This window comes from Tursiops truncatus, chromosome 3 (assembly GCF_011762595.2).
Source record: "Tursiops truncatus isolate mTurTru1 chromosome 3, mTurTru1.mat.Y, whole genome shotgun sequence".
NCBI lineage: Eukaryota > Metazoa > Chordata > Mammalia > Artiodactyla > Delphinidae > Tursiops > Tursiops truncatus.
In genome coordinates, this window is record NC_047036.1 from 161,979,630 (window position 1) to 162,005,026 (window position 25,397).

General features: G+C 57.4%; 2 protein-coding genes across 5 annotated transcripts; one reads left to right on the forward strand and one right to left on the reverse strand.

Annotated features, from left to right (window-relative positions):
- Nucleotides 1-9: 9 nt before the first annotated feature.
- NACC1 (nucleus accumbens associated 1) lies at nt 10-20,003 on the forward strand. 2 transcript variants are annotated; one of them, XM_033854134.2, is made up of 6 exons: nt 10-121; nt 14,219-15,175; nt 15,262-15,435; nt 16,030-16,135; nt 16,243-16,340; nt 16,948-20,003. In XM_033854134.2, exons 2-6 carry the CDS (start codon nt 14,230-14,232, stop codon nt 17,208-17,210), a joined length of 1,587 nt encoding a protein of 528 aa, XP_033710025.1. In that variant the 5' UTR covers nt 10-121; nt 14,219-14,229; the 3' UTR covers nt 17,211-20,003. The 2 variants fall into 2 exon arrangements, with proteins under 2 accessions (XP_033710025.1, XP_033710024.1); XM_033854133.2 differs by lacking the exon at nt 10-121 and adding an exon at nt 1,182-1,372.
- STX10 (syntaxin 10) lies at nt 18,590-25,020 on the reverse strand. 3 transcript variants are annotated; one of them, XM_033854147.2, is made up of 8 exons: nt 24,754-25,020; nt 24,344-24,513; nt 24,074-24,168; nt 23,935-23,997; nt 22,893-23,000; nt 22,696-22,798; nt 22,500-22,594; nt 18,590-22,395 (listed from the first exon to the last, which is right to left on the reverse strand). In XM_033854147.2, exons 1-7 carry the CDS (start codon nt 24,786-24,788, stop codon nt 22,506-22,508), a joined length of 663 nt encoding a protein of 220 aa, XP_033710038.1. In that variant the 5' UTR covers nt 24,789-25,020; the 3' UTR covers nt 18,590-22,395; nt 22,500-22,505. The 3 variants fall into 3 exon arrangements, with proteins under 3 accessions (XP_033710038.1, XP_033710036.1, XP_033710037.1); XM_033854145.2 differs by having other exon boundaries at nt 22,692-22,798; nt 24,754-25,018; XM_033854146.2 differs by lacking the exon at nt 23,935-23,997 and having other exon boundaries at nt 22,692-22,798; nt 24,754-25,019.
- Nucleotides 25,021-25,397: the final 377 nt, after the last annotated feature.

Genomic DNA, 25,397 nt, shown 5'->3' on the forward strand with positions numbered 1-25,397 from the left:
AGTGGGCAGCTGGGATCAAAATGCACGGCGGAAAGCGCTGAAAGTGTTGTGTGACGGCCTTAATCACTGCGGCTCCCCTGGGAGGGGATACCACACTAGCCCCATTTCACGGATGAGGAAGGTGAGACTCAGAAAAGGGGCGGTAAGCGGAGAAATCCAACACCTTTTGATCGCCTCCCGTGTGCTGGGTTTTGTAAACACAGTATGTCAGGGCACCCTGCGGGAATAACTCAGACTCTGAAATCAGATTTCCTGCGTTTGAATCCCAGTCCTACCACATGCTCTTGACAAGTTACTTAAACTCTCTGGGCTTCACTTTCCTTACCTGTTAAATAAGAGCCCTAGCTTCCAAGATAGAGCAGAGATTAAACGACAGAATGCCTGGAAAATGTGCAAAGTAGGCGCTCTCACATAGCAAACCCTCAGAAGGTTCTAACCGGTGTAGGAAAGGAGACCGTAGTGTCGGTACTGACTGGTTCCAGCCCCAGCTTGCCTTCCTACTTGTTCTTAATGCTCTCTGCTTATATTTCCCCATTTGCAAAATGGGCAGAAATTTTTAACGTTCGTTATTGAGTTGTGATGAGAATTAAACGAGTTAGTGCAGGTAGAATGCTTAGAATGGAATCTGGCGTCGCATAAGCATCGGACAAGTGTTAACTTTTATTGTTTCTTCTTGGGCCCGGTTTTGAATCCTGGCACCCGCCACCACTTCCTTGCTGTGTGACCTGGAGCAGGTTTCTTCATCTCTCTGTGCCTCCCTTTCTTATTTTCTATAAAGTGTGTGTGTGTGTGTGTTTATAAAATAATTCCTACCTAAAGATACTACTGTGAAGTTTAAACGAGATAATCCCGTAAAGAACCTAAAACAGTTCCTGGCATAATAAACAGCAGATATTATTGTTTGCGTTTTTACAGGAAACTAAAGTTCCGAAAGGCAGAGCGACTTGTTTAAGGTCGCGGGACTAGATGGTGGCGAGGTCGGGACTCGAACTCTGCCGCAGAGCCAAGGTCCAGACGGGGATTCCGAGGGGCCGAGGGAAGAGACTGAGAGAAGGGGCGCGTTCGGCGCTCGGCTGGCCTAGCCTCGGGGGCGGGCACCGGGGGCGGTGCGTGGGCGGGGCCACGGCCGCTCCTCCCCGGCCCGGCGGCGGCGGCGGCGGCGCGCCTTGCGCTCGCTCGGCGCTCGGCTGGGGCGGCCTGGCCCACAATGAATGGCCGCCGCGGCTGCCGCTGCTGCTGAAGCGGAGGCCGCGGAGGCCGCGGAGGCGGACGCCGAGGCCCCGGCGCAGGGGGGCGCGCCCCGGGCCCAGGCCCGGCCCCAGCCGCCGCTGCGGAGCTCGCCGGGAGCCCCCGGAGCGCGGCCACGGCGCAGGTGAGGCGGCCCGCCCCAGGCCCGGTTCCGGCCTCCTTTCGCCGGGACGGCCGGAGGGCATCCGAGGTCCGGCTAAGGGTTGAGGGGGGAGGACATGGGGGTCTCCTCCGACCGGGGAGGAACCTGGTTAGCAGCTTGCACTGTGCCCCGGCCCGAGTGCGGAGAGTCCCGGTCCCCGCGAGCGGCCTTGAGCGTCCAGCCCCGGGCCGGGCCGCGGAGCTTGGGGGCGTCGGGATCAGGCCCAGACCTCCTCCTGTCATCCCCCGCGAGAGGGGAGCGAGACCAGGCCCGGGCAGGTGCAGGGGTGGCTGGGGGCCGGGAAGTTGGAGGGAGGGCCGGTGGAGGAAAAGTGAGGAGGCGCCGGGGAGACCGGAGGGGGAGGGGGAGGAGGAGTCGGGCTTTGGGCCGGCCGAATGGGGGAGGAGGGGAGAGTGGCTTGGCCGGAGGGAAACGGCCCCGAGGGGGGGGCGGGGAGGGGCCGGGCTGGCAGGTACAGTCGGGGCGCTGGAGGAGGTGGGTCAGGTTACAGGCCTGGGGGCGGTTGAGGAGAAGCCCAGGAAGTGGGGCAGGGTGGGTGTGGGCGGAGTTAGTTCTAGTGGGGGCGGTTAGGAGATCCCTGAAATGTTTGCAGGGGTCACATGAGGTTTCAGTTCGGAGAGTGGGGAGGGGGTGGCGAGGACCTGATACGGAGGCGATCAGGTAGGTTGAGGAACTACTGTAGGAGCTTTGGGAGTCCGGGGGAGGCAGAGCCTTTGCGCTAAGTAGGCTAGTGGGGATGTGGGAGCAGGTCCGGAGAAACTAGTGTGATCAAAAGGCAAGTGCCAAGGTGCACCCCCTCCCCCCTTCCCCGTCCAGGCGTTAGCTTGGGGCCAAATCTGAGGGGTTTCTTCTTTCTCACACCTCATCCCTGCCTGTCTCAGGCTCTGGGTCCCGACATACCCTTTGGGCAAGCCTCTGCTGGCTGCTCCAAGGTGCTAGCCCGCCCACCTGGGCGTTTGTGTGGGCAGCTTGGGAAATCGTCTGGAACACCTAGCTCGGGCATCTTGTTTACCACCCTTTTGTCCACCCCCACCCCATATATCTGTAGGGAGGCAGCCCAGCCCCTGTTATCTGAGTATCTTAGGGTCCTAAGATTCTTTCTCCACTTTTTGTGACCAGAGCCTTGAGGCTCAAGCCTAGGGGTTGGGACCTCACTACCTTCCAGGCACCAGCTCTCCGCAGGTGAGTTACTGGGAGGTGAGCATATAAAGCTCTGTTCATTGTGTCTTGAAGGCTCCTGATGGGGGGAAGGCAGGTCACCAAGAAAGGGATCAAACCAGGCACCTACACCCTGGCCCAGGCCTTTGGTGCTCCGGGTCCCAGGGCTCTGCCTCTGCGGTGCTCTTCCTGGGGCAGGCCCTGTGCTGAGCTTGCTGGTTAGATGAGCTCATTGATTGCTCACCACCACCAGGTCAACTTAGGCCTTCTTCATGGTACTGGGGAGGAAGCCGCGACCCCATGACTTGTCCCAGGTCCCACAGCTAGACAGTGGCCGACTGGGATTGACTGATCCTCTGCCCCAGCCCGCAGTCCCCTGGAGCTGGCCTTTTAGGGGCGTGACTGGAAGAGCCCACTGTTCTGGATTCCCTGGTGGGAATTCTCTGTCCAGGACTTTTCTCTTGCCCATCCCTTGCGGACAGTTTTGCTGGTGTCCCAGGGAGCCAGATCAGTGGAAGCTTTTTTCCCAGAGGCAAGGTCATCCCTGTTATAATGGGAGCCAAGAGGTCAGGGGTCACAGAGCTGTGGGCTGGCAGAGGGAGGTGGTTATGAGGATGGAACCTGGCTCTGGAGCTGGATTTTTGCTTTTTTTCCTGGTTTATCTTTTTCTCTGTTTGGTCCCCAGTCAGACCACCCCTGCTTTTGTTCCTTCTCTCTGGGCTAACTGCAAAGCTGTTACCAATGTGTCTTGGGAACATTGACTTGGGAGCCTCAGTACCTGAAGCAGGAACCACAAACTGCTGGGTCGAGTGGTATCAGCTAGATCTGGGTTTAATGATGGCTTGTCACCTCATTCCCTCCCTTCCCCCAATCTCCTTGTAGTTCCTAGAACTGCCCCCACCTGGGCTCGGCCCTCCTCCCCTCTTTGGCTGGCCTCCTGGTTTTGGGAGGGGTAGAAACTGGGCCAGCAGCCCCATGTAAAGAAGCCTTCCCCCTGCCTGGTTGGGCTGAGGCTGGCTGCCGTGGCGCAGCCTGGGGCCTCGGCCGGGGCTCCGGGCTGGGTACTTAGGATTGGGCACAGCTGCCTCCAGTCATAGAGCTGGAACGGGGGCAGAGACTGGTAGGAGTTGGCCGCTGTGTGTGATGGCAGAGAAGGGGGCAGTGAGTCCGAGCCTGTGCCTGGAGCTGGAGAAAGCACTCTTAATAATTGCTTTTCTGTGAGGATTTAGGGTGCCCAGACCTGGGGCGCCAGAGGAGGCCAAAATAGCCTGGCAGGCAAGAGCAACAAGTTAAGGGACCCTTGGGACAGTTTGATTTCACATGGGTGCCAACTCCCTGCTGGGGCCCGGGGAGCAGCCCTGAAAAGCAGCTCCTAGAACTGCTCTCAGCAACTTCTAGTGAAGGTTAGACAAAGGTTTGTCTGAAGGTGACTGACCTCAGACAAACAAATGATCAAGCTCATTTCTGATATCCCCGCGTTCATGAATATAGTAAAACCAAGTGAAGTGATGGTGCTGGGGTGGGTGGAAAGCATTAGATTTGGGTGGTCAGGGAAGGCTTCCAGGCGAGCTGAGCTCTGAATAATAAGAGATCAGCCTGCTGGTGGGGGAGCTGCGGCAGGGAGGGGCGAATGTTCTAGGCAGACAGGACAACACATTGAAAGCCTTTATTTAGCATGTGCCAGGCTCCTGCTAAGTGCTCTAAACATTTTGTCTTCATGAGGGAAGGACTGAAGGGTGACCCTAGCGTGGAGATAAGAGACCCTTAGTGCCGTTCCCAGAAAAGAAGCGTCTGATCTCAGGGTGTCCTGGATCCCCCCATCACCCCCAGATGCAAGTCCAGACCCCTTGGCCTACATCCAAGGCCTTCTAAAATCTGTTGCCCCGGCCAAGCAGTGGGGAGCCCCAGCAGGTTCTTGCACAGGGCTGCAAGGAAATGAGTTTCGGTCAGTTTGGCAGGACCCGTCATGGAGGTCAGCCTGGAGGCATGGGGTTTGGAGAGGGTTGCGGGTTGGTCCAGGAAAGTCTGACCCGGCTCATCAGTGTCACTGCCAGAGACTGTGGTGGAGGAGGGCCTGCCAGGTTCAGGTGGGGCTTGCAGCATTTGAGGTAAAGGTGAGCCAGCCTTGAAGACACGGAGGTGGTGTTTGCACCAGCCTCTGCTCCTTCTCTTGGGTCCTCCCTGCCTCTCATCACTCCCATCCCTTTCCTGGGTGTCACGCTGCTCTGAGCACTTTCACCCATTTGTAAATCACTTAAGCCTATGCCTAGCATGAGCACGCAGGCCCGCCTCCCTGCCTCTGCTCCTGGGTCCCCTTGGGCAAGAGTGTCATCCCTCTGTCTCCTCCTGAAGAGCCTTCTGAGCCACAGAGGCTGTGAGGTGGGACTGAACAGGTGGCTGTCTCGTTGTGTCCAGTATCTGGTTGTGATCATTGCCCCTGTCTCCTCAGGATAGACAGGATGTGAAGGTCTCAGCATCCTTAGAGATCCGAGGGCCCTCTGTGAGGACCGTGACTGAATTAAGCAGAGGGTGGGTAAAGGTGAGCAAACATGGTGTAGTGGAGAGTCAGATTCCACTGTTAGTGCCACCTTGCTCAGCCAGGAGACCCTGGGCAAACGCTGTGGCCTTGGCGCCTCAGTTTAAGTATCTGATAAGTGGGGACAAGCAGGCATACCTGCACTGCAGTGGTTCTCAACCAGGGGTGATTCTGCCCCCCTCAAGGGATGCTTGGGAAATGTCTGGAGACATTTTTGGTTGTCACAGCTGTCACAGTAGAGGCCAGGAATGCCCCTCAGTATCATATAATGTACAGGGCAGCCTCCACGACAGCGGATGATCTGGCCCCAGTGGCAACAGGGCCTCAGTTGGGGCTCCCCGCTGCGTGGTTATTGGGAGGGTCATGTGAGACGTTGGTGTCTGGGGTGTGATCAGCTAGTGCTGGGAAGGCAGTGCAGGGAGCCCTCAGTAAGTATGGCCTGATAGCTCATGAAATGGCCTAAGGTTCTGGGAGATGGTGAGCGGTATAAGATGCCTCTGCTGCTGTCAGGGAGTTTGCAGTCCTGTGAGGGGCTAGGGGGACAGACAGAAGGGGGAACATAACTAATAATAGCAGCTGAGCACTGACTGCAAAGTCAGCACCAGCCTACCTACCTGTGTTACCTTAAGGTGGTTTAATCCTCAAAACAGCCTTGTGAGGCGGCTGCTTGTTTTATAGTTGGGAAAGACTGACGTGGGGGGTGGTAAGCACTAGTACAGATAAATGTTTTCTGGGAGCGTAGAGGAAGGAAAGCGTAATTCTAAGCGGGGAAGCTTTGTAAGGGATATTTGAGCCTAGTAAAACAGGATTCTGATTCTTTTGTCCTGCCAAGGCCCTGCAGGGTCTCCAAGCACATCTCCACGACCCATCCCCAGTAACGCCCAGCCTCCTTTGTGTTAGCCTCCCCAAGGTCACCTCAGGGCCTTTGCACTTCCCTCCACCCTTTGTGCAGCTGCTGCCCTGCCCCCTTGTCCTTGGGTCTGGAGGCACACCGGGAGTATGAGGTAACTCACAAAGGTGGGCTTGAGGTCAGAGTGGGAAGGGGGTGGGGCCTGGCTGGGTTCTCTTAGGAGCTGCTGCAGGCAGAAGCCAGATTGCTGAGGACTTCGAGGAGAGAGTGGGAGGGGGGAGGGAGGAGAGGCAGCAGGCTGGATTGCTCTTTCCCGGAGGTGGCAGTGAGGGGAGGAAGAGTAGAGAGTAGCTGGGGGAGGCTGGGGGAAAGAAGGCGGCTTCAGGGGGAGCGGGAATAGCAGCACCTAGAACCCTTGGGCTGGGGCCTCAGGTGGGCAGCAGACCCCAACTCGGGTCTCGGCTTCCCTTCTCAGCTCTGGTTTCTCAGTTTTCCCAGTCATGAAATGGGTCTAGCTGTGGTGGCCGCCTGCCACAGGGAGCAGCAGGGCCATGCGGAGGATGAGTGCAGCCTGGGCCAGCCATGGTCAGGGAGCCCCAACTGCCATTATCTCCTGATTCTTGGACAGGAGCCACGTGGCCTGGATGCCATCCTGGGCCTTGCTCTCCTCATCTGTAAAATGGCAGGAAGACTCATTTCTTCCTCAGAAACTGGTGAGAGGAATAGCTGAGCCCTCGTCGGGTGCTGGTGCACAGTAGGGGCAACTTCCATGCCACCAACGATTGCTAATCCTGTCACCCACTGTGGAGTTAACAGGAGCTTTTCAGGGAAAAAGAAAATGAATTAAATGTGCATGTACCTTAAAAAGATGTGTACAATCGGGTATCGCCTTGTTCTTCACTAGCTAATGTTTGCCTAAACTACCTTCCAGTTCGGCTCCTGCAGAGGGTCCGAATGGCTTTGGGCCAGGAATGCACTCCGAGCAGCCTGGGGGGTGTGCCACTTTCCTGCCCCCAGTTGTCACTCTGACCTCATGCTGAGCTGGGTGAAGGATTGTGGGACTTTCCAGGGGCCTCTGTCCTTCTTACGCTTGGAGTTAGTGGGTTCCCTTAACCAGCTTACATGTCAATGGGCAGCTCACCACTTCCCTGGAAAGTCAGCCAGAAAAGACAGTCCTTGGTGAGGCAGACATAGATCTGCCCCCCAGCCACTGCTGGCTGGGGTACTCGGAGCTCCTTCAAAGAGCTGGCAGTTTCCACCCCTAGGAATTGCACTGCAACACAAGCACCTCCGTTTCAAGCCTGCCGCACCCTAGCGGGATCCGGCAGTAGGACAGCAGTCAGTGGGAATCCCAAGCTCAGTTACATTGAGCCCCAAGTGGGACCCTGACTGCAGGCTACCCACCTGCTATGGCTGCCAGAGGAGGGTGTCTGTCTGAGCAGCACCCTCTGCGTTGGCCCCGGCGGCCCCCACTGCGGTGCGGGTGGCACCCCTGCCCAGCCTCAGAGACCTCTTCCAAGTCCCACTCTGTTCTAGTCACAGTGCGACTAAAAGGGGAGTGTAGTTGGAAGTAACAAATCATTCATTCATTCCGCTAACAACGATTGTGCGTCCACTGTGTGCCTGTCTAGTTGGGGGCAGGGGACATAGTAGTGTGAACCAGACAGGCAGTCGCCCTGCCCTGGTGGAGCTGACACAAAGCCAAGGACACATCTAGTTGGTAGATGGTGGGAAGTGCCAAGGAGGGAAAATGAAGCAGAAGTGGCCGGAGGAATTGGGGTTGGCAAAGGCTGTCTTTGGAAATCTGAGATAGGTGATCAGGGGTGTGACCTGATAGGTGATGAAGGGCTGTGACCATCTTGGGGCCTGCCTTGTAAGAGGTCTGAGAGCAGGCAGTCCTTACTGTGCAGGACCCCCATACACATCGTAGGGGCCCAGGTGGTGAGAACTGGTTTTGAAGAAATTGGAGGTGTGAATCTTAGGCTCTTCACCCAAGCAAGGAGGGCTAGATAGAGCCTGTGTGCACTGCAGCCAGAGCAGGCTTGAGGGGAGAAGGGCTCGGCTGAGGACGCATTGTGTGGGCATCTGGGGTATGTGCAAGTCTGCCGTCCAAGGGGAGGTCCAGGCCAGGGGCTCCATGAGGGAGTTGTGGGGTGAGTAGATGGTGTTTGTTTGGTTTTGGCCACGGCATGCAGGATCTTCCCTGACCAGGGATCAAACCTGTGCCCCCTGCATTGGGAGCATGAAGTCTTAACTTCCCTGGATCTCCAGGGAAGTCCAAGTAGATGGTGTTTTGAGCCTGTCTTAGTCCGCTTGGGTCGCCATAACAAAATACCATAGACTGGGCAGCTTAAACAACAGACATTTTCTCACAGTTCTGGGGGCTGGAAGTCTAAGATGCCAGCGCAGTCAGGTTCTGGTTGGATTCTAGTGTGCTCATGTGGCCCTTAGTGTCTGCGCTTGGAGAGAGAAAGAGAACTCTCTCTTCCTCTTCTTATAAGGACAAAGAGTTCTGTTGCATTAGGGCCCGACCTTTATGACCTCATTTAACCTTAATTACCTTCAAATAAGACCCTGTCTCCAAATACAGCCACACGGGGGATTAGGACTTCAACTTAGAAATTGGGGTGGGCGACACAATTTAGTCCACATCAGAGCCCTGAGACTGGGTGTGATCCCCCAAGGAGAGAAGCAGACTAAAGACTGAGCCCAGAGCCAGCTTTGCCTTCCTCCAGTTTCTGGAAGGGCCGTGCCTGCTTCTCCCTTGGGGCTCTGCACACCTTCCTTGTTCCTTGAGGGCCACGCTCCCAGCCCACCACTGCCCCATTAGATCACCCCCCACCTCCACCCCCTTGTGCCCCCCAGATCTCAGCTCCAGTGTCCCCTCCTCCGGGTGAGGTCAGAGGCGCAGACCTGCAGCTCGTTGATCCGTGTGACCCTGGATGAATGGTCATGTCTCTTCCTGGACCATGAGCTCCGGAGGCAGGGCCTTGTCTTAGTGGTGGCCTGCCTCAGGCTCTGGGCACTTCCTGCCCCAGGCAAGGCGCTTGGCAAATATTTGTTGAGTGACTGTTGAGAGGTCATGGAAACCCTGTGTCGTGCCCTTGCGTCTCGTCAGGAAACCCACTCTCTTCCGGGGCCAGGAGTAGCGATGGAAGGGTCCCCTTGGCCTTGTGTGGGTCTGGGGGCCGCCCCTTCCCTCCAGGGGGATCTGGGCACCCCAGAAGATGTGCCGGCTCATGTGCCAAGTTGTGAGGAGAGAGAATTCAAATACGGTTTTCTGCCCCTGGGGAGATTATAGTCAAGTGGGATTTAATGTTCTCAGAGGTAAGCATAAGGGCCCTGTGGCTTGGGGGTTGCGGGGAGTGCCAAAGAGGGCATCTTCTCCAGTCTGGTGAGTTCTCAGAGCACGGGGCAGCTGAGGGTGAATGAGGAAGATGCGGGTAGTGGGAGGAGAAGGGCGCTCCGGGCAGGGTGCACAGCTTGGGTAAAGGTCTGGCTGAGGGGAACCGTGCAGTACAGGCGAGGGGCTCGGGCTGGTGAGGACAGAACTGTTGGCTGGTTTAGAGAACCGCACCGCCCCCCACCCCCACCCCCACCCCCACCCCCACCCCGGCTCTCCATCCTACCACTTCCCAACCAGCAGGTGACCCAGGCCGAGCGCCAGCTGCTTTCAACCTGTTTCCTCTGGAAGCCTGATCTGGCTCCATGGCTCCTCCCTCACAGCTGGTGTAGGTGAGGGGCAGGACCACCGGCCATTGTTCTTCTGAGTCTGGCAGCCTGGATTGGTGCCACGATCCAGGGGTGGGTCTCTAGTGGTCTCCAGTGGCCTCTTCCACCTCCCCCCACCCCATACCCTGTCCTACTTACAGGGGCAGCGAGGCAGACCTAGCACCCCACTCGCTGTCACTGCAGAGGGTGCGTGCCTGTGCACGGATTGCATCAGCCTTTTGCACAAGTTGTGCCCCCGCCCCCCGCCGCCATTGCTAGTTGAAGGCTTCAAAGCCCTGGGTGCTGGGCTCTGAGGCCCCATGGGGTTCACGAGGCCTGGGGACCCCAGACTGAATGTCAGGTTGGCTCTCGCCCTCGGGAGCCCTCCTCCTTGCATCTCTTTTCCCTCCTGTTGAGGACCTTATCGCCCCCATGCTGAGCGCTCACCACAAAGCTATCCTGCACCAATTCCCGGTGAGGGGTCAGACCCTGAAGTCCAACTGCTTGGGACGGGGCAGGGCGGTGCTGTGATCACCACCCACAAAGTGGGGCCCTGCTAGCCTTCACTGTGGAGTGCTGTGAGCACTTTGGTAGCCTTCCGGAAATGCGTGCAACAGTGTCCGTCACACCGAGCACAGTTAGGAGGACACTTTGCAACGCCCTCCGTAGCCCCAGAAGCATCCACACCCGTATGTGTACTGCCTCAGCCCCCTCCCCCCGTTCCCCCATGCTTCCCCACCCCCACCCCGCAGCTGCCATTTCCCAGACAGGAGCAGTCTATTCCTGCCTTGGTACACTATCTGACACGTTTACAAATATTTATTGACCGCCTCTCTCTGTTCTGATGAGCTAATCATGAGCAAATCTGCCAGCATGCCTGCCCCTCGAGCTGACAGTCTCCTTGCGGAGTACCTATCTACACAACTTTTTTTTGACTGCGCTATGCAGCATGCAGGATCTTAGTTCTCCAACCAGGGATCGAACCCGTGCCCCCTGCAGTAGAAGCATGGAGTCTTAACCACTTGACTGCTAGGGAAGTCTCCTGTCTACAACTTTTAAAACAATACCGTCTCCCGTAGAGGCTCATTCCTGAGTCACTCACCCGCTTCTCTCTGTCCCCGCCACTGATGCTGGGAATTCTCCCAAAGCTGGTCTGGGCCCAGTCTCCCTTGCTCCGGGCTTCCCATTGCTCACTCTCAGACATTCATCCTCACCAGGCCAGGGCCCACCTGTCCCACACCCTGTGCCGCTTTCCAGCCACACTGGCTCCTTCCTACCCAGGACTGTTGGTTGCTCTCTCCATCTCCCCATCTTTACCTCGCTCACTCAGTGACACACTCACCCCAACTAAAATCACACCCTGTGGCTCCTCACTAGACAGTGAGCTACATGTGGGCACAACCAGTCCTCTTCAGGGCTATGTCCCCAGCACCTTGCAGTCCATCGGGTGGGTTGGATGTATACCTCCCCATTTTACACATAAACAAACTGAAGCACAGAGAGGTGAGCGGCTGGCCTGAGGTCATGCAGCTTCAGAGTGGGGCTAGCAGCAGAACCCAGGTCTGAGGGACTCTAGCTCCACCGCATGCATGTCTGCCTTGGTCCTCCCCCTTGGGGTGTAAGCCTTCCAAGCCAGGGGTCTAGAGCACCCCTCCAGGGACTAGAGGCCAGGCAGCCTCTTCCTTGGCTGCCTCGGCCCTGGTCACTTGGGCCCTAGTACCCGGGGGGTCTTCTGTTTGGCAGCCTGGGGAGGCGGGTCAGGGCTACCAGGGCCCTGGAGGAGGCTCTCTGGGCTCTATCCTTTGCCTCCTCTTGGTGCCTCAGTTTCCCCTACCGCCTCATTCAGAGGCCCAGCTCTGAATGAGGCGGTAGGGGAAACTGAAGCACCAGCTCCTAGCCTGTCCGGCCCTTAGTTTGACCTCCTGGGACGTGCATGCTGCCGTCTAATTAGGATTTCCCTGTCTCTGCCTCCCCCTCCTGATTGCCTTTTTGTTTTTCGCGGTGGCGACAATGATTTTGATGAGGAAGAGGAGGGTACAGCAGAGGGGAATCATGGATTTCAGTGCCCAGACAGATCTGGGGGAGCCAGGACTCACCCTTGCCCTGAAGTGCACCTCTGAGCCCATGGGCGCATGGCCCCTTGTGTTCCTCCAGGTAGCCCTTTCTGAATGAACCTGGGTAGGGCCCAAGTCTTCACTGCATCCCCAATCCTCAGCCCATCGAGGCAGCTTAGAATAGACTGGTTAAAGAAAAAAAACTGAAAGATGCATGAGAGCTAACATGGGAGTGAGAGATGAACAGCTGGGGGCTCTAGTTAGTTCCTGCCTCAGGGCCTTTGCACACACTCTTCACCTTTTTCCTCTTTCTTCTCACCAGCCTGACACTCTGCTCAGGCCTCTCTTCTCACCCATACCTGCCCATTCAGGATGACTGCCCTCCACAACTCCAGAATGGCAGGGGACTCAGTTTTACCAATGGGGGCACTTGTAAAGCCGTATCTTCCCTCAGAGCCCTTTTATGATTGCCCCCAGAGCATCAGACATGCTGTCCTCACCCGACCAGTTCTTCCTCCTGGGTTGGAACATGCACTGATGGAATAGGCTCTGATGCAGAAGGTCACACATTTGAGAGGTGCCAGGGCCCCCCAGGTGGTACTTCACAGGTCAGGATGGGGGTGGGCTCCCTGAGCAGGATCTCATGCAGTTCCTTAAATTCACATTTCTTTCTCCACCCACCCCTCAAGCACTTTGGGGTGAATTGTTTGTGGTGTGATTTCACACACTTTATTTTTTTATTTTATTTTATTTTTTAAAATTTATTTATTCTATTTTTGGCTGCGTTGGGTCTTTGTTGCTGTGCACAGGCTTTCTCTAGTTGAGGCGAGCGGTGGCTTCTCTTGTTGCAGAGCCTGGGCTCTAGGCGCGCAGGCCTCAGTAGTTGTGGCGCACGGGCTTAGTTGCTCCGTGGCATGTGGGATCTTCACGGACCAGGGCTTGAGCCCGTGTCTCCTGCACTGGCAGGCAGGTTCTTAATCACTGCGCTACCAGGGAAGTCCCACACACTTTATTTTAAATATTATTTACTTTTGTAAATAGGCAATACATTCACCATGTTTAAAATTTAAAAGACCCTAAGATGGAATTCCCTGGCAGTCCAGCGGTTAGGACTCTGAGCTTTCACTGCCAAGGGCCTGGGTTCAATCCCTGGTCAGGGAACTAAGATCCCACAAGCCGTGTAGTGTGGCCAAAAAAAAAAAGACCCTAAGAATGTACATGGTAAGTCTCATCCCCAGTTCTACACAGAGGACATTAGTCTTATGGTTTCTTTCTTCCTTTTACAGCTTTACTGAGATGCATATACCAAGCAGTTCACCCGTTTAAAGTGTACAGGTTCAGGAGTTTTTAGTATATTCAGAGTTGTGCATCCATCACCACGATTTCTGAACATTTTTCACGAGGGCAAGAAGAAACCCTGCACCTGTTGCTCACACTCCCCTAATCCTCCAAGCACCCCCAGCCCAGGCAACCACTCATCTGCTTTCTGTCTCTTATCGATTTGCCTGTTCTGGACGTTTCATATAAATGGGATTGTATAATATGTGGTCTTTTCGTCTGGCTTCTTGCATTTAGCATAATGTTTTCAGGGTTTATCCAAGTTGTAGCATGTAGCAGTAGTGCATTCCTCTTTATGACTGAGTAGTATTCCATTGTGGATTGACCATATTTTGTTTATCCATTCATCAGTTGATGGACATTTGGGTTGTTTCCACCTTTTGCCTATTGTGAACAGTGCTGCTGTAAACATTCACGTACAGGTGTATGTGTGGATATATGTTTTCATTTCTCAGGAATAATTCCTAGAAGTGGAATTGCTGGGTCATATGGCAACTTCATGTTTAACCATTTGAGGAACGGTTTTCCACAGCAGCTGCACCATTTCACATTCCCACCAGCAGTGTAGGAGGGTTCCGGTTCATTTCTCATCCTCACCAATACTTATCTTTCTTATTCTAGCCAGCCTAGTGGGTGTGGAATGGTGTCTCATTGTGGTTTGGATTTGCATTACCCTGATGACTAGTGATGTTCTCATGCAGTTTCAGGGTTTCTCGAGTGGTCATTCAGTCATTCAGCAAATGGTGATTGAGGGTCACGTGCTCAGCACTGCAAACGCAGTGTGAAAAATCGGATGACTCTGCCTTCTTGGTGTCTCTATGCCTGTTACCCTATGTGTGTAGTGCTAGTGGTGGTTAATGCTCACGGGGGGCTCACTGTGTTATCTCATTTAATATTCAAGCACAGACGTGTAAGTATGCTTTTGCCTTCCTTTCTGCAAAGGGACGGCATAGGCCACCCCGGCCTATAGCTGACTTAGCTGATTTGACAGTCTGTCACAGAGGAAAGGCCATGCTGGGACAGGAGTGGGCGGCACCTGTGATTCTTACAGTCGTGGCAAATTCCACCACGTGGATGTCCACGCTCCCGTGTGTCTCCCTGCAGCGGGCTGAGTCTGCCATCTGACCCTGTCCCTCCGTCTCTCCCTGTCCCCTGTGCAGCCGCCGCCGCCATGGCCCAGACCCTGCAGATGGAGATCCCGAACTTCGGCAACAGCATTCTGGAGTGCCTCAACGAGCAGCGGCTGCAGGGCCTGTACTGTGATGTCTCGGTGGTGGTCAAGGGCCATGCCTTCAAGGCCCACCGGGCCGTGCTGGCCGCCAGCAGCTCCTACTTCCGGGACCTGTTCAACAGCAGCCGGAGTGCGGTGGTGGAGCTGCCGGCGGCTGTGCAGCCCCAGTCCTTCCAGCAGATCCTCAGCTTCTGCTACACGGGCCGGCTGAGCATGAACATGGGCGACCAGTTCCTGCTCATGTACACAGCGGGCTTCCTGCAGATCCAGGAGATCATGGAGAAGGGCACAGAGTTCTTCCTCAAGGTGAGCTCCCCCAGCTGTGACTCCCAGGGCCTGCACGCCGAGGAGGCCCCCTCGTCCGAGCCCCAGAGCCCTGTGGCGCAGACGTCGAGCTGGCCGGCCTGCGGCACCCCACTGCCCCTCGTGTCTCGCGTCAAGACAGAGCAGCAGGAGTCGGACTCTGTGCAGTGCACGCCCGTGGCCAAGAGGCTGTGGGACAGCAGCCAGAAGGAGGCCGGCGGTGGCAGCAGTGGCAACGGCAGCCGCAAGATGGCCAAGTTCTCCACGCCGGACCTGGCCGCCAACCGGCCGCCCCAGCAGGCCCCGGTGGTGGCGGCAGCACAGCCCACCGGAGTGGCGGGGGGGCCCGGGGCCGGGCAGCCGGCGGGGGGCGTGGCAGCAGCGGCAGGCGGAGTGGTGAGTGGGCCCAGCACGTCGGAGCGGACCAGCCCGGGCACCTCAAGCGCTTACACCAGCGACAGCCCCGGCTCTTACCACGAGGAAGATGAGGAGGAGGACGCGGGCGAGGAGGGCACAGACGAGCAGTACCGGCAGATCTGCAATATGTACACCATGTACAGCATGATGAACGTCGGCCAGACCGGTGAGGTGCCCCACCACAACCCCAAGCCTGGCCCCTCGCCCCCGCCCCCGGCCCCGCCCCCAACACACCAATTTCGCCCCCGACAGCCGAGAAGGTGGAGGCCCTCCCTGAGCAGGTGGCCCCCGAGTCCCGGAACCGCATCCGAGTGCGGCAAGACCTGGCGTCTCTCCCTGCTGAGCTCATCAACCAGATCGGCAACCGCTGCCACCCCAAGCTCTACGATGAGGGTGACCCCTCTGAGAAGCTGGAGCTGGTAACAGGTGGGCTGGCCTCACTTGCTCCCTGAATTCCCCCCTCCCCCACCTTGGGCCTCGATGCCCTCTGGGCCAGCAGCCTGCAGCACAGTGCTTAGGAGCCAGGCTCAAGGTCCAACCCCAGCCCTGCCGCCCACTGGCTGTGTCCTGGGGCAGCTGACACCTCTTTGCATTGATACAAATCAAAGACTGGCTTGTAGCTTTCCACCCCGGAGGCTGGTGTAAGTGTGGGCCAGCATTGTTGGCCACATGGGAGTAGATCAGTGGCTTCATAGCGTGGTTTGAGGGTTGATCAACACGGTGGTTAAGAATTTGGCCCTCGGACTCAGGGTGTCAGGGTGCGAGCATCTGCTGCCTGTTCTTTCTGATGCTGGTGGTTTTGTGGGCAAGGGCCCCGGCACGTTGGGAGCCCCGTGGACGGTGGCGCCACAGTCTCGGTCCTTTCCTGAGTGTTGAGGAGGACGCTCTAAGTTGAGTGGTTGGGGCGGGGGGCGGGGGGGGGTTCTTGGTTGGGCCCAGGACGGGGCTTGGCCGAGTGGGGAACATGGCGGTTTGCCCCCCACACCCATCATCCTCTGGCTTCGCCCCCCCCCCGCCCAGGCACCAACGTGTATATCACCAGGGCGCAGCTCATGAACTGCCACGTCAGCGCAGGCACGCGGCACAAGGTCCTGCTGCGGCGCCTCCTGGCCTCCTTCTTTGACCGGTGAGGCCCATGCCAGAGCCCCGATGTGGGGGAGGACGGGGTGCCCCATGCCCCCACCACCACCACCACAGGGGGCCTGACTCCCCTCCCCCATATCCCTCGCCCAGGAACACGCTGGCCAATAGCTGTGGCACCGGCATCCGCTCTTCCAGTAACAACCCCAGCCGCAAACCGCTGGATAGCCGCGTCCTGCACGCTGTCAAGTGTAAGTGTCCACCTTTCTGGAGTCGGGATTGGGGGATGGAGGTCTGGGGCGGGCAGGTGGTCCTTTTCTCTGGTGTTGGCCCTGATGGATGGGTAGGTAGGGTTTGGTATTAAGAAGGATTCTGAGGTTCAGTCTGGGCTTGTTGGGAAGAGGGCTGTGATTGGTTAGAGAGTTCTTGGTTAGAGATTTCTTGAGGGGGTGGGTAGGACACTGAAGGAAAGCCATGAAGCCTATGGGAGGGGGGGGTCTCAAACTTATCCTGGTCATCAGAGTGATGAAGTGGCCAGGCCTCAGCCAGTTGTCAGGAGGGAAGTCTAGGTTTTCAAGTGGAATCTCCCAGTTTCTGAATTCTGGCGAATGACCCACATTTTTCAAGAGCACTGGGCCATCCCGCATCAAATCCACACATCCCATACGCATGGCCAAGCTCTGTCAGTCCTGGGCCCACTGATGTGGTGTAGCGTGCTGTCCGCAAGCTCCAAGGGGGGCGTTCAGGGGTGCCATGGTTCCGGGGGGGGTTCAGGAGCAGCGTGGGGGCTGAGTGCCTGTTGGGAGGGTGGGAGGCCCAGGCCACGCTCAGCATGAGCTACCCATTCTGCCCGCACAGACTACTGCCAGAACTTTGCTCCCAACTTCAAGGAGAGCGAGATGAACGCCATCGCAGCCGACATGTGCACCAATGCCCGCCGCGTTGTGAGGAAGAGCTGGATCCCCAAGGTCAAGCCGCTTATGGCCGAGGGTGACGCGTACACCACCTTCATCAGCTACACGGGCAAGATAGAGCCGGACATGATGGGTGTGGAGCACGGCTTCGAGACGGCCAGCCATGACGGCGAGGCTGGCCCCTCGGCCGAGGAGGCCCTCCAGTAACCCCCACCGGACCCTCCCGCGGGGCTGTCACACTCCCCCTCCTGTCACACCCGCCCACCGTCTTGGTCACGAGCTACTGTCTGTCCTTCCCCAGGACCCGCGGGGGGCACTGCATGCTCCTGGCCCCTCTGCCTCCACGTCCCACCCCCTGACCCCAATCCGATCAGGGATCCGGGCTGGGAGAGGACGGCAGGTGGTGCGAGGTCTGCGTTGCCTTCTCTAGCACACACTCGTGCACAGTCGGGGGGCTCTTGCTCCCCCTCTCCTAACCCCTAGCAACTGTCTCCCCACTCACCAGGCCAGGCACAGGGAGGGGCTGGCCTGGGGGGCTTGGGAAGACCCCCTTCCCAGGCGCTGGGCCACCTAGCCGGAGCATTCCTCAGCCTCCGCCCCCCACTGCAGCCCCTTGGGGACTCACAGGGGCCCCGGGTTCTCAGGACCCCTCCCGCCACCACCTCCCAGTGCTTCCACGTTTCCAAAAGCGCCTTCCTGTCTCCCTTGTCTGTCCCTGCGCCTGGGGGCTGGGGTAGGCGAGGCCGTGAGGACTGCCCGTTTTACAGCTGAGGAAACTGAGGCTCAGAGAAACTCCATGACCGACCTAAGGTGGCGGGCGGTGGCAGGCCCAGCGCCCTTCTCTTCCCCCACCTGTGCTCAGCCTCTCTTGCCGCCACCAGCCCCCTGGGGCCTGAGAGGGGCAAGTCCTGAGAGGGGGCCCTTGGGGGCAGACCGAGGGTCTCTGAGAATAGGAGAGGTTTCCGGGGCTCGCAGAAGCGTATGGGTGTGCGTGTGTGTGTGTGCGCGTGCGTGTGTAGAAGTTTTGCTTTTAAACAGATGAAGACGTGAGAGGCAGTAGGACCAGGGGTGGAACCCAGGGGAGCAGGCTGGGGGGTGCTGCTGCCTTTCCCTCCCTTCCCCCACCCCCACCCCCCACGGCAGGGCTCCCAGCCCCCACCCCCTGTACATACTTTTTAAAACATTTTTTTAGCTAATGAAATATTGAAGTATAAGATTCCTTTTATTTTTCAAACCAACGGGACCGTGTCTGATGTCCCCTTCGGTCCTCGGGGCTGTGGAAGGCAGGACGGAGTGGGGAGCCAGGGGCAGGCTGAATGTGCGCATGTGTGTGGAGTGGGGGCGCGCGTTGCCGAGGGGGGGGCCCCCCAGGCACCGCTCTGCCTGGGCTCCCGTGGGTCTGGCCGGCTCACACTTAACCCCAGGGCCTCCCCCCCAAGGGCTACATTGCAAGGGTGTCCCTGGTTTGTCCGGTTGGCTGAGTCCAGCTCCTGGCAGGGCCGGGTCCGCTTCATGGTTAAAGATTGTTTGCAGAATCTTCTTTTACCATTCCTCTCTTTCTATCCTTGGCCTAGCTCCACGAGTGGTTTTGTGTTTTTTTTTTTGAGTTCTACATGTAAACTCGGAGGGTTCTTTTTGTTTTTTTAACTCTCCCCCCACCCCGCACCCCTCCCCACACAGGCTGGGTGTCCGTTTCTTTGCAATTTCACATTTTTGTCTCTAGCCCTGGTTCTCACCGCCTTTGTCTCACCCGCAGTCTGACTAGCCCGTTGCTCCCAGCAGCCTCTCTCTTTCCAAAGGCAAGGGGATTACAGGAGGTGGGGTGGTGGCCAGCTGGACCACTGGGATCTGACCTGGAGGCCTGCCCGCCCCCCCAGGCACCCCTGCCAGCCTGCGGGGAGCGGGTCCTTCCTGACATCTGCTTGCTGCCAGGGGCCGGGGGGTGGGGGTGGGAGTGGGGATGGGGTCAGACCAGCGGGGCCCTGGCGCTCTGCTTTCCTGGCCCAGCCCCAGTACCTTAGCCCTCAGCCGGTCCGAGTGCGTGGGGGGGGAGTCGACAGCCCCAGCTAAAGCACAAGCACCTTAGTCGCACCTCCCCTGCCCCCTCATCCTGGCCTCGACACCCCACCCCAGCGTAGATCCCAAAGCACAACATCCTGGTCACTCGGCAAGCTGCCGGGCCGACCAAGGCCGAGGGTGGGCTGGGGCTCCAGCCAGACCCCAAAGGAAGCAGGAGTCCCCGGGCGCTCCCCTCCTTCCAGGCCTCAGCGGGGGCCAGCTCTCTGGGACTGGGGTCTTCTCCCTCCCCACCCCCTTGTCCTGGGCAGGCCCCTGTCCAGCCCCTCCTCGCCTTGTCCTCGGGTGGGGCTTGCCCCGTCCCTCCTCCGAGCCCCTGCAGCACTGGGTTGGGTGGCAGAGCCCTCTTGTTTCAGGGACTCCAGGAGGTGCCCCTGGCTCCCTGGACTGTGTGTATAGGTCTGGGGAGGGGGCGGGGGAGAGGGGCTGGGCAGGGGCGCAGGGGAGGAAACTCCTCACCAGGAGAGCCAAAGACAGGGTTGTGCCTTACCCCAGGAGCCACCCCTGCGCCCTCCCGCCCTGCCCTCCCCGTTCTTGGGCGGCCTGCTGCTTTTCCTGCTTTCCCTTCCCCTGGCCCTGCCCTGCCCTGAGCTGCATGGACCCCACAACTCCCCCACCCCCCGGGGCAGCCAGGAAGGAACATGAATGGAGGATCACCGACCAACGCAAAAAAGACTATGGGGGCCCCCCTCCACCTCCCCCGGCCGCCCATTCACCCACGTCTCTTTCACGCAGGACAGACCACCCGCCCTGTCCGCGTGGAGTGCCAACACCCTCCCTGCCCTGGGCCGAGCCCCTCCTCCCCGGGCCCATAAGTGAGATTGCACATTAACTACTGTAAGAAGAGGAGCCGCACTGGGAAATGTGAACCATGAGAATATCAGTGATACTGATGAGGAGAATAAACTAAACGCCTTTGTAACAGCCCTGCTGCAAGCTGCTCACTGGGGGCGCGGGGTGGTGGGCCCCCTCCTTCCGCAGAGCGACATCCCCATTCCCCAGGGCTTCACACTGACAAATGCAGTGGGGGCCCGGCTTGGGGTGTGCTCAGAACGGCCATGCCAAACGTCATGCCTCAGAATGTCGGCCTGAGGGGAGGGCCCTCTTTAGGTGGGAAAACAGCTTCCAGCAGCTTCCAGGTTGCCCCAATATGTACAAACAACACCCTCCCTAGGCTCTTCCTTCACACGTGTGGGCCCTAAATCCTGCATGGGCGTCCCACGGGAGCCCCTCCAAAGCTAGAAGGCCAGCTGCTCCATGGAATTATCTGTATTACAGATCCACTTGCTGCCCTTCCATGGTATTTGACACTCCCAGCCCCAGAAACGTGTCCTGAACGTAAGCCCGCACCCTTCGCCCCGTCCCGAGCCACTGCGTCTGGAAGGAGCACTAAAGTCAGAAGGAACACTAAAGTCGGGATGGCAAGCCTAAAATCAGCCGGTGGTTGTTTAAAATACCTGGAAGAGGGACTTCCCTGGTGGTCCAGTGGTTAAGACTCTGCACTTCCACTGCAGGTGGCACGGGTTGGTCAGGGAACTAAGATCCCACATGCTGTGCAGGGTGGCCAAAAAACAAAAAAAACTGGAAGAGCTGTAGGGCCCTGAGGATATGAGTGGGAAAATGTTCTAACAACCGAAACAGAAAAGATGCAACGTGCCCTAGGGTCCCATTGATTCAGAGGTATCTCAAGCAGTGTGGGAAGACTACTGACAGACCTTAGGGATTCCATCAAATCAAAAGATCTTTGCTGGGGAGGTGGACAAGGGGTTTCATCTCCGCCCAGTCCAGGTCTCACCACCCCATGATGATTGGAGGGAGCTCCAGACTTCCTTGGGGCAGATGATTGAGGGTGACTCAATTCACAGGGTGACTTGGGCATGCTTCAGTAAGACCAGCCCCCTCTGGAGTCCTGAAGCCCAGCTTCAACCAACAGAAAGCAGGGGTTTGGGGGAGCCAACAGCAGCATCAACAAAAATCCTCAGGTGACTCTGGTCCAGAGTCACTTCAAGTAACAGGAAGTCTGCCTGTCTTAACATATAGGCAAGCCCAGGTAGGTGGAAACACTGTCAGACTCCCAGAAGCACATCTTTTTAACCCCAGGAAGACTTAGAACCAAGTGTAGAATGGATCAAGACAACCTGAACCACAGCATTAGTGGTAGTGGTTTTGCATTTAAAAAATAAGTGTGTGTGTGGGGGGGGGGGGGGGGTTAGGGCTCTACGCTTCCACTGCAGGCGGCCTGGGTTCGATCCCTGATCGGGGAATTAAGATCCCAAAAGCCACATGGTGCGACCAAAAAAAAATAATCTGAACATATTTGGTTCTCTTTGACAAATCAGCCTAATGGAATGACAGACATCCTTGTCAGAGCACTTTACAATGTATAAATGAGTGACTGAGAAGGGTGGGCCTGATGCCTGATTACATAATGCTCAAGACGGAAACATGTAAGACAGTAAGTTAAGATTCACAGCACTTACAAGTTTACCTGGCTTATAGGAATCATTTCTCCTACTCAGGAAGGCTCTATGGCAAAGCCCTTAAATTTACAAATGCTTTCTTGTTAGAGTGACCAGGTGTATGAGGGAGCCTAGTGGTACTCAGAGGCCCCTCGGAAGTGACAGCTCAGTTCCACAGCTAAGGGACTCACCTACCTACCTTAGACAAAGAACAAGCAAAAGACGTTTAGGCTGAACTTCAAAAGCTCAAGAAGAATCAGTGTTTGGAATTTCGATGGTAATAAAATTATCCATCATGAAATCCAAGAAATAAACCAGAACAGTCTTTTCTGCACCAAATATCAACCATTGAAATCCTTAACACACACATGCACACTTCGCCCCAGCGTGTGCAAGCAGGGGGCTTAGAACAGGAGCTCCCATTCAGGGACAGCCACAAGTTCAGATCGACACATCATACGATACAAATGTATATAACAAAGGCTGGGATTTTATTTCCAAGTTGACACATGTAGAAGGCACACGGGCAAAGCGATGGCTTTGGGGCACGGGAAGGAGAGATGGGGAGGGGCGTGTCTGAGGTCCCCCTACCTCCACCACCCCCTAAGCGCACTTGAGACAGAACCAGTGGTGGGGGCTCCCACCCAGGGCCATGAGGGTCCTACTGGCTCTGGATGAAGCCTTGGGACAGCTCCCCAGGCATGATCCCCCTCCTCCCAGGGGGCAAGGCTCTGCTGAGCCCCCCAGCTGGAGGGACCAGCTTCCTGGGGAGGACCAGGATCAGAGAGAGAAGAACAGGATGAGGGCCAGGAGAAGCACCCCCAGCAGCACCACAATGGCACACCACTGTCGGCGGTCTGGGAGCAAGAGGGTCAGAGTTCACAGAGGGGAGGCAGCACCACCCACAACCCCCTCCCCCCACTGCCGAATTCCCCCCCCCCCCCACCTCCACGGGACTCACCACTGGTCATGTGGGATACTTTGGCCATCTTCCTGAGGACCCCATCCATCCGGGACTGGGTGTGGTCCATCTCATGAGCAAAGGTGTCCAGCATACTGCCGAGATCAGGAGGTAATCAGCCCCTGGAGGGTCTGTGCACACCAGTGCAGCCAGCCAAGGGTTCCTGGCCCACCCCTGGGGTCCTGGCCTCACATGCCCTGCTCATTTAGCTCCTCCCCGACGCGGCCGGACATGTGTTTCAGAACCTGGATACTCCCAGACACCATTTCCAGTTGTTGGTCCTGCTGGTCCATGATCAGCTGCAGGTTGGAGGGGTGGGAACTGCGGTCGGCAGGGAGCCCTGAGCTGCCTGAAGGCTCCTCCAGCCCGGGGCCTCCAGCCACCCACACACACCTGCTGTGTGGCCTGCTGCTCTTCAATGTAGCGAGAGGTGGTTGAGACCACACTGGCGTCCAGCAAGTCGCTGGTTGACTTCAGGGTGGCTGGCTTGCCTGTCAGCATCTGTGGAGGCCAAGACCACAGGCTCAGGGAGGGTCACCCACTCACGGCAGAGACAGACAAGGTTTGTGGCAAATTTAGATGGTGGTTTGTCAGGAAGGCAGTCTCTGGAGTGGGACGGCCTGGGTTCCTCAGAGCCACCACTTACTAGCAAGGTGACCCCGAGGCCATATCACTTGACTTCCCTGTGCCTCAGTTTCCTCATCTGTAAAATGGGGAGAGCTATAATTCCTGTTTCCTGAGGATGGAATAAGGATTTAATGAATTAATCCAGGGAGAACACTTATTATCCTATAAACACATGTATTTAAGAATTGAACTTTAATACCCAAAGCAGCACACATGGAAGGCATGTGGACCCTGCTATAGGACTCCAAGCTGCTGCAGACCTCAGCCCTCCACCCTCCCAGACCCCATGTGGGTTTAATGGGTGAGGCTGCTGTTTACAACATGCAAGAACGAACACACAACACAGAGGAAAAAGGTGTACAGACAGAGGCAGCAGAGAGACTGCGCACAAAAGGCATGAGTGGGTACACACGTGGGGCACGCACACCCACAGAGGAAAATGGTGTGCATGCACAAGGCAGGTGGGGATCCACTCAGAGGTCAAGTTCAGAGAGGTCAAGTGCATACACAGATTAAAAAGGTAAGCATCAAATCCTGAAAACAGTAACACAGAGAGCTAAAAAAAAAAAAAAAAGAAAGGAGATAGGCCACCCCCCCCCCCCGACAGGAAACCAGTATAGACCCACAGGAGAAGGCAGAAGAGATTATACACACAGGAGCTCACATCCAGAAAGAGCAGGCGGGTAGACAGCATGGAGACAACTGTGCACAGAGAAGATGAGCACTGACACAGAGGGTGGCTTGCACTCCAAGGGGAGGGTCACCCTGAGAGACAGGGGGTGAGGATACTGGGTCGGGATGCCTTTACCTCTCTATTATTCCTCTCCATGAAGGCTATGGCTGCGGGGCTGACCATATGGTCCTTCATTTCCTAGGGGTAAGGACAGCATCAGAGAGTAATGATACCCCAACCTCCCCACCCTCACCCCACTGGAAACTCTCTTCACCTGGACTGCTTCCCGCATCCTCTCCACAAACACCTTTCTCTCCTGCAGGTCTCCAGCTGGGAGCTTGAACTTGCCTGGGTTGGCTTCCACTATGCGTAAGCCGCGAGTCAAGAGTCAAGGCCAGAGCCCGACAGAACGCCCTCCTCTGCCTCAAAGCCCTCAAACACCTCCTAGGTGTCCAGCCTCTCCGAGGGCTGGCTCCCACGGCCCACTGCCACTTCAATGGGTTCTCCCATGCCGCCCTCCAACCCCCCCCCACCCCCAGGATATCGATGGTCTCCTCCAGGTCCTCGAGGTCCCACTCGATGCTGCGCAGGCCATTCCGCAGCTCATTGGTCGTCCAGTCCAGCTCCTCGCGTCCGACCGCCGCGCCCTCATGCAGAAGCTCGCACCACCGCTGGTAAAGCCCGCGGGCCGTGTTCACCGCCTTCTGCACCTCGCTGCGGGCAGGGGCACAGCGGGCGCGGCTGGGGGCAGGCGGTCCTCCCTCCCACCACTGCGCCCCCAAACGAGCTGGGGACTCAGGAGACCCTCATATCCCACTGCGTACCCCTCCCACACGGCCACGGGGCGATCCCGACGGCGGTGCCCAGAATGCCTGACATGCTCCGTATGGCACGCGGGCACTGGCTGGCAGGGGGACAGCACACCCTCTGTCCTCCCCCATCGCTGTCACTCACCCTCGGACTACAAAAAACGGATCTTCGAGCGACATGTCACGCCCCTCACCCGCCCGAAGGCAAGCCCCCTCCCCTCTGGGCCTGGGAAGCTGGTTCCCTCCAAGAGGTGCAAAACGAGCCGTCACCCCCGCCCCCGTCACGTGACCACTGCCATCATTGAGAGCTGGGCCGCCAGGAGAGAAAGAGAGGCCTTGGCAGCCCGAAGTGCGGAAACATCCGCTCTCTCTTTCGCCATCTTGGTTGTGGGCAGAGACGGCTTCCTGTCTGCACGTACAGCCCCTTCGCGTCCTGGTCCCCGGAGGTGTCCTAGTTCCGTCTGGCTGGGTTCGACTCAGAGCTCCAAATCCCTCGGTTCGAGACCCAACCTCTCGGATTGTTGCTGCGCAACCTGTTTCCCTTCCGGGCAATGTAAATAATAATAGTCTCCTTTAAATCAGGAGAGATTATGGCTGGGGAAGGGGCTCATTCAATTTGTAGATCATCTTCATGGGCTCCCTGAGCCTGCACCTAGATCCTGTCCTAGGAGATGGGAGATGAGAGATGGTCCCAGCCCAGGGTCGGGAGTGGCAGGTTTGGTAAGGAGTATTGGGAGAGGTGGTATCCCCACCTTCCCGCGGGGGCAGGGTGAAGTGTGGGGAGTTCTG

Coding starts and splice junctions, on each gene's coding strand:
- NACC1 (XM_033854134.2), top strand. CDS start 14,230: ATGGCCCAGACCCTGCAGATGGAGATCCCGAACTTCGGCAACAGCATT. Junction 15,176..15,261: donor GATGAACGTCGGCCAGACCG/GTGAGGTGCCCC, acceptor CGCCCCCGACAG/CCGAGAAGGTGGAGGCCCTC. Junction 16,341..16,947: donor CGTCCTGCACGCTGTCAAGT/GTAAGTGTCCAC, acceptor CTGCCCGCACAG/ACTACTGCCAGAACTTTGCT.
- STX10 (XM_033854145.2), bottom strand. CDS start 24,788: ATGTCGCTCGAAGATCCGTTTTTTGTAGTCCGAGG. Junction 24,514..24,753: donor CCGTTTTTTGTAGTCCGAGG/GTGAGTGACAGC, acceptor CCCTGCCCGCAG/CGAGGTGCAGAAGGCGGTGA. Junction 23,001..23,934: donor TGGAGAGGAATAATAGAGAG/GTAAAGGCATCC, acceptor TGGCCTCCACAG/ATGCTGACAGGCAAGCCAGC.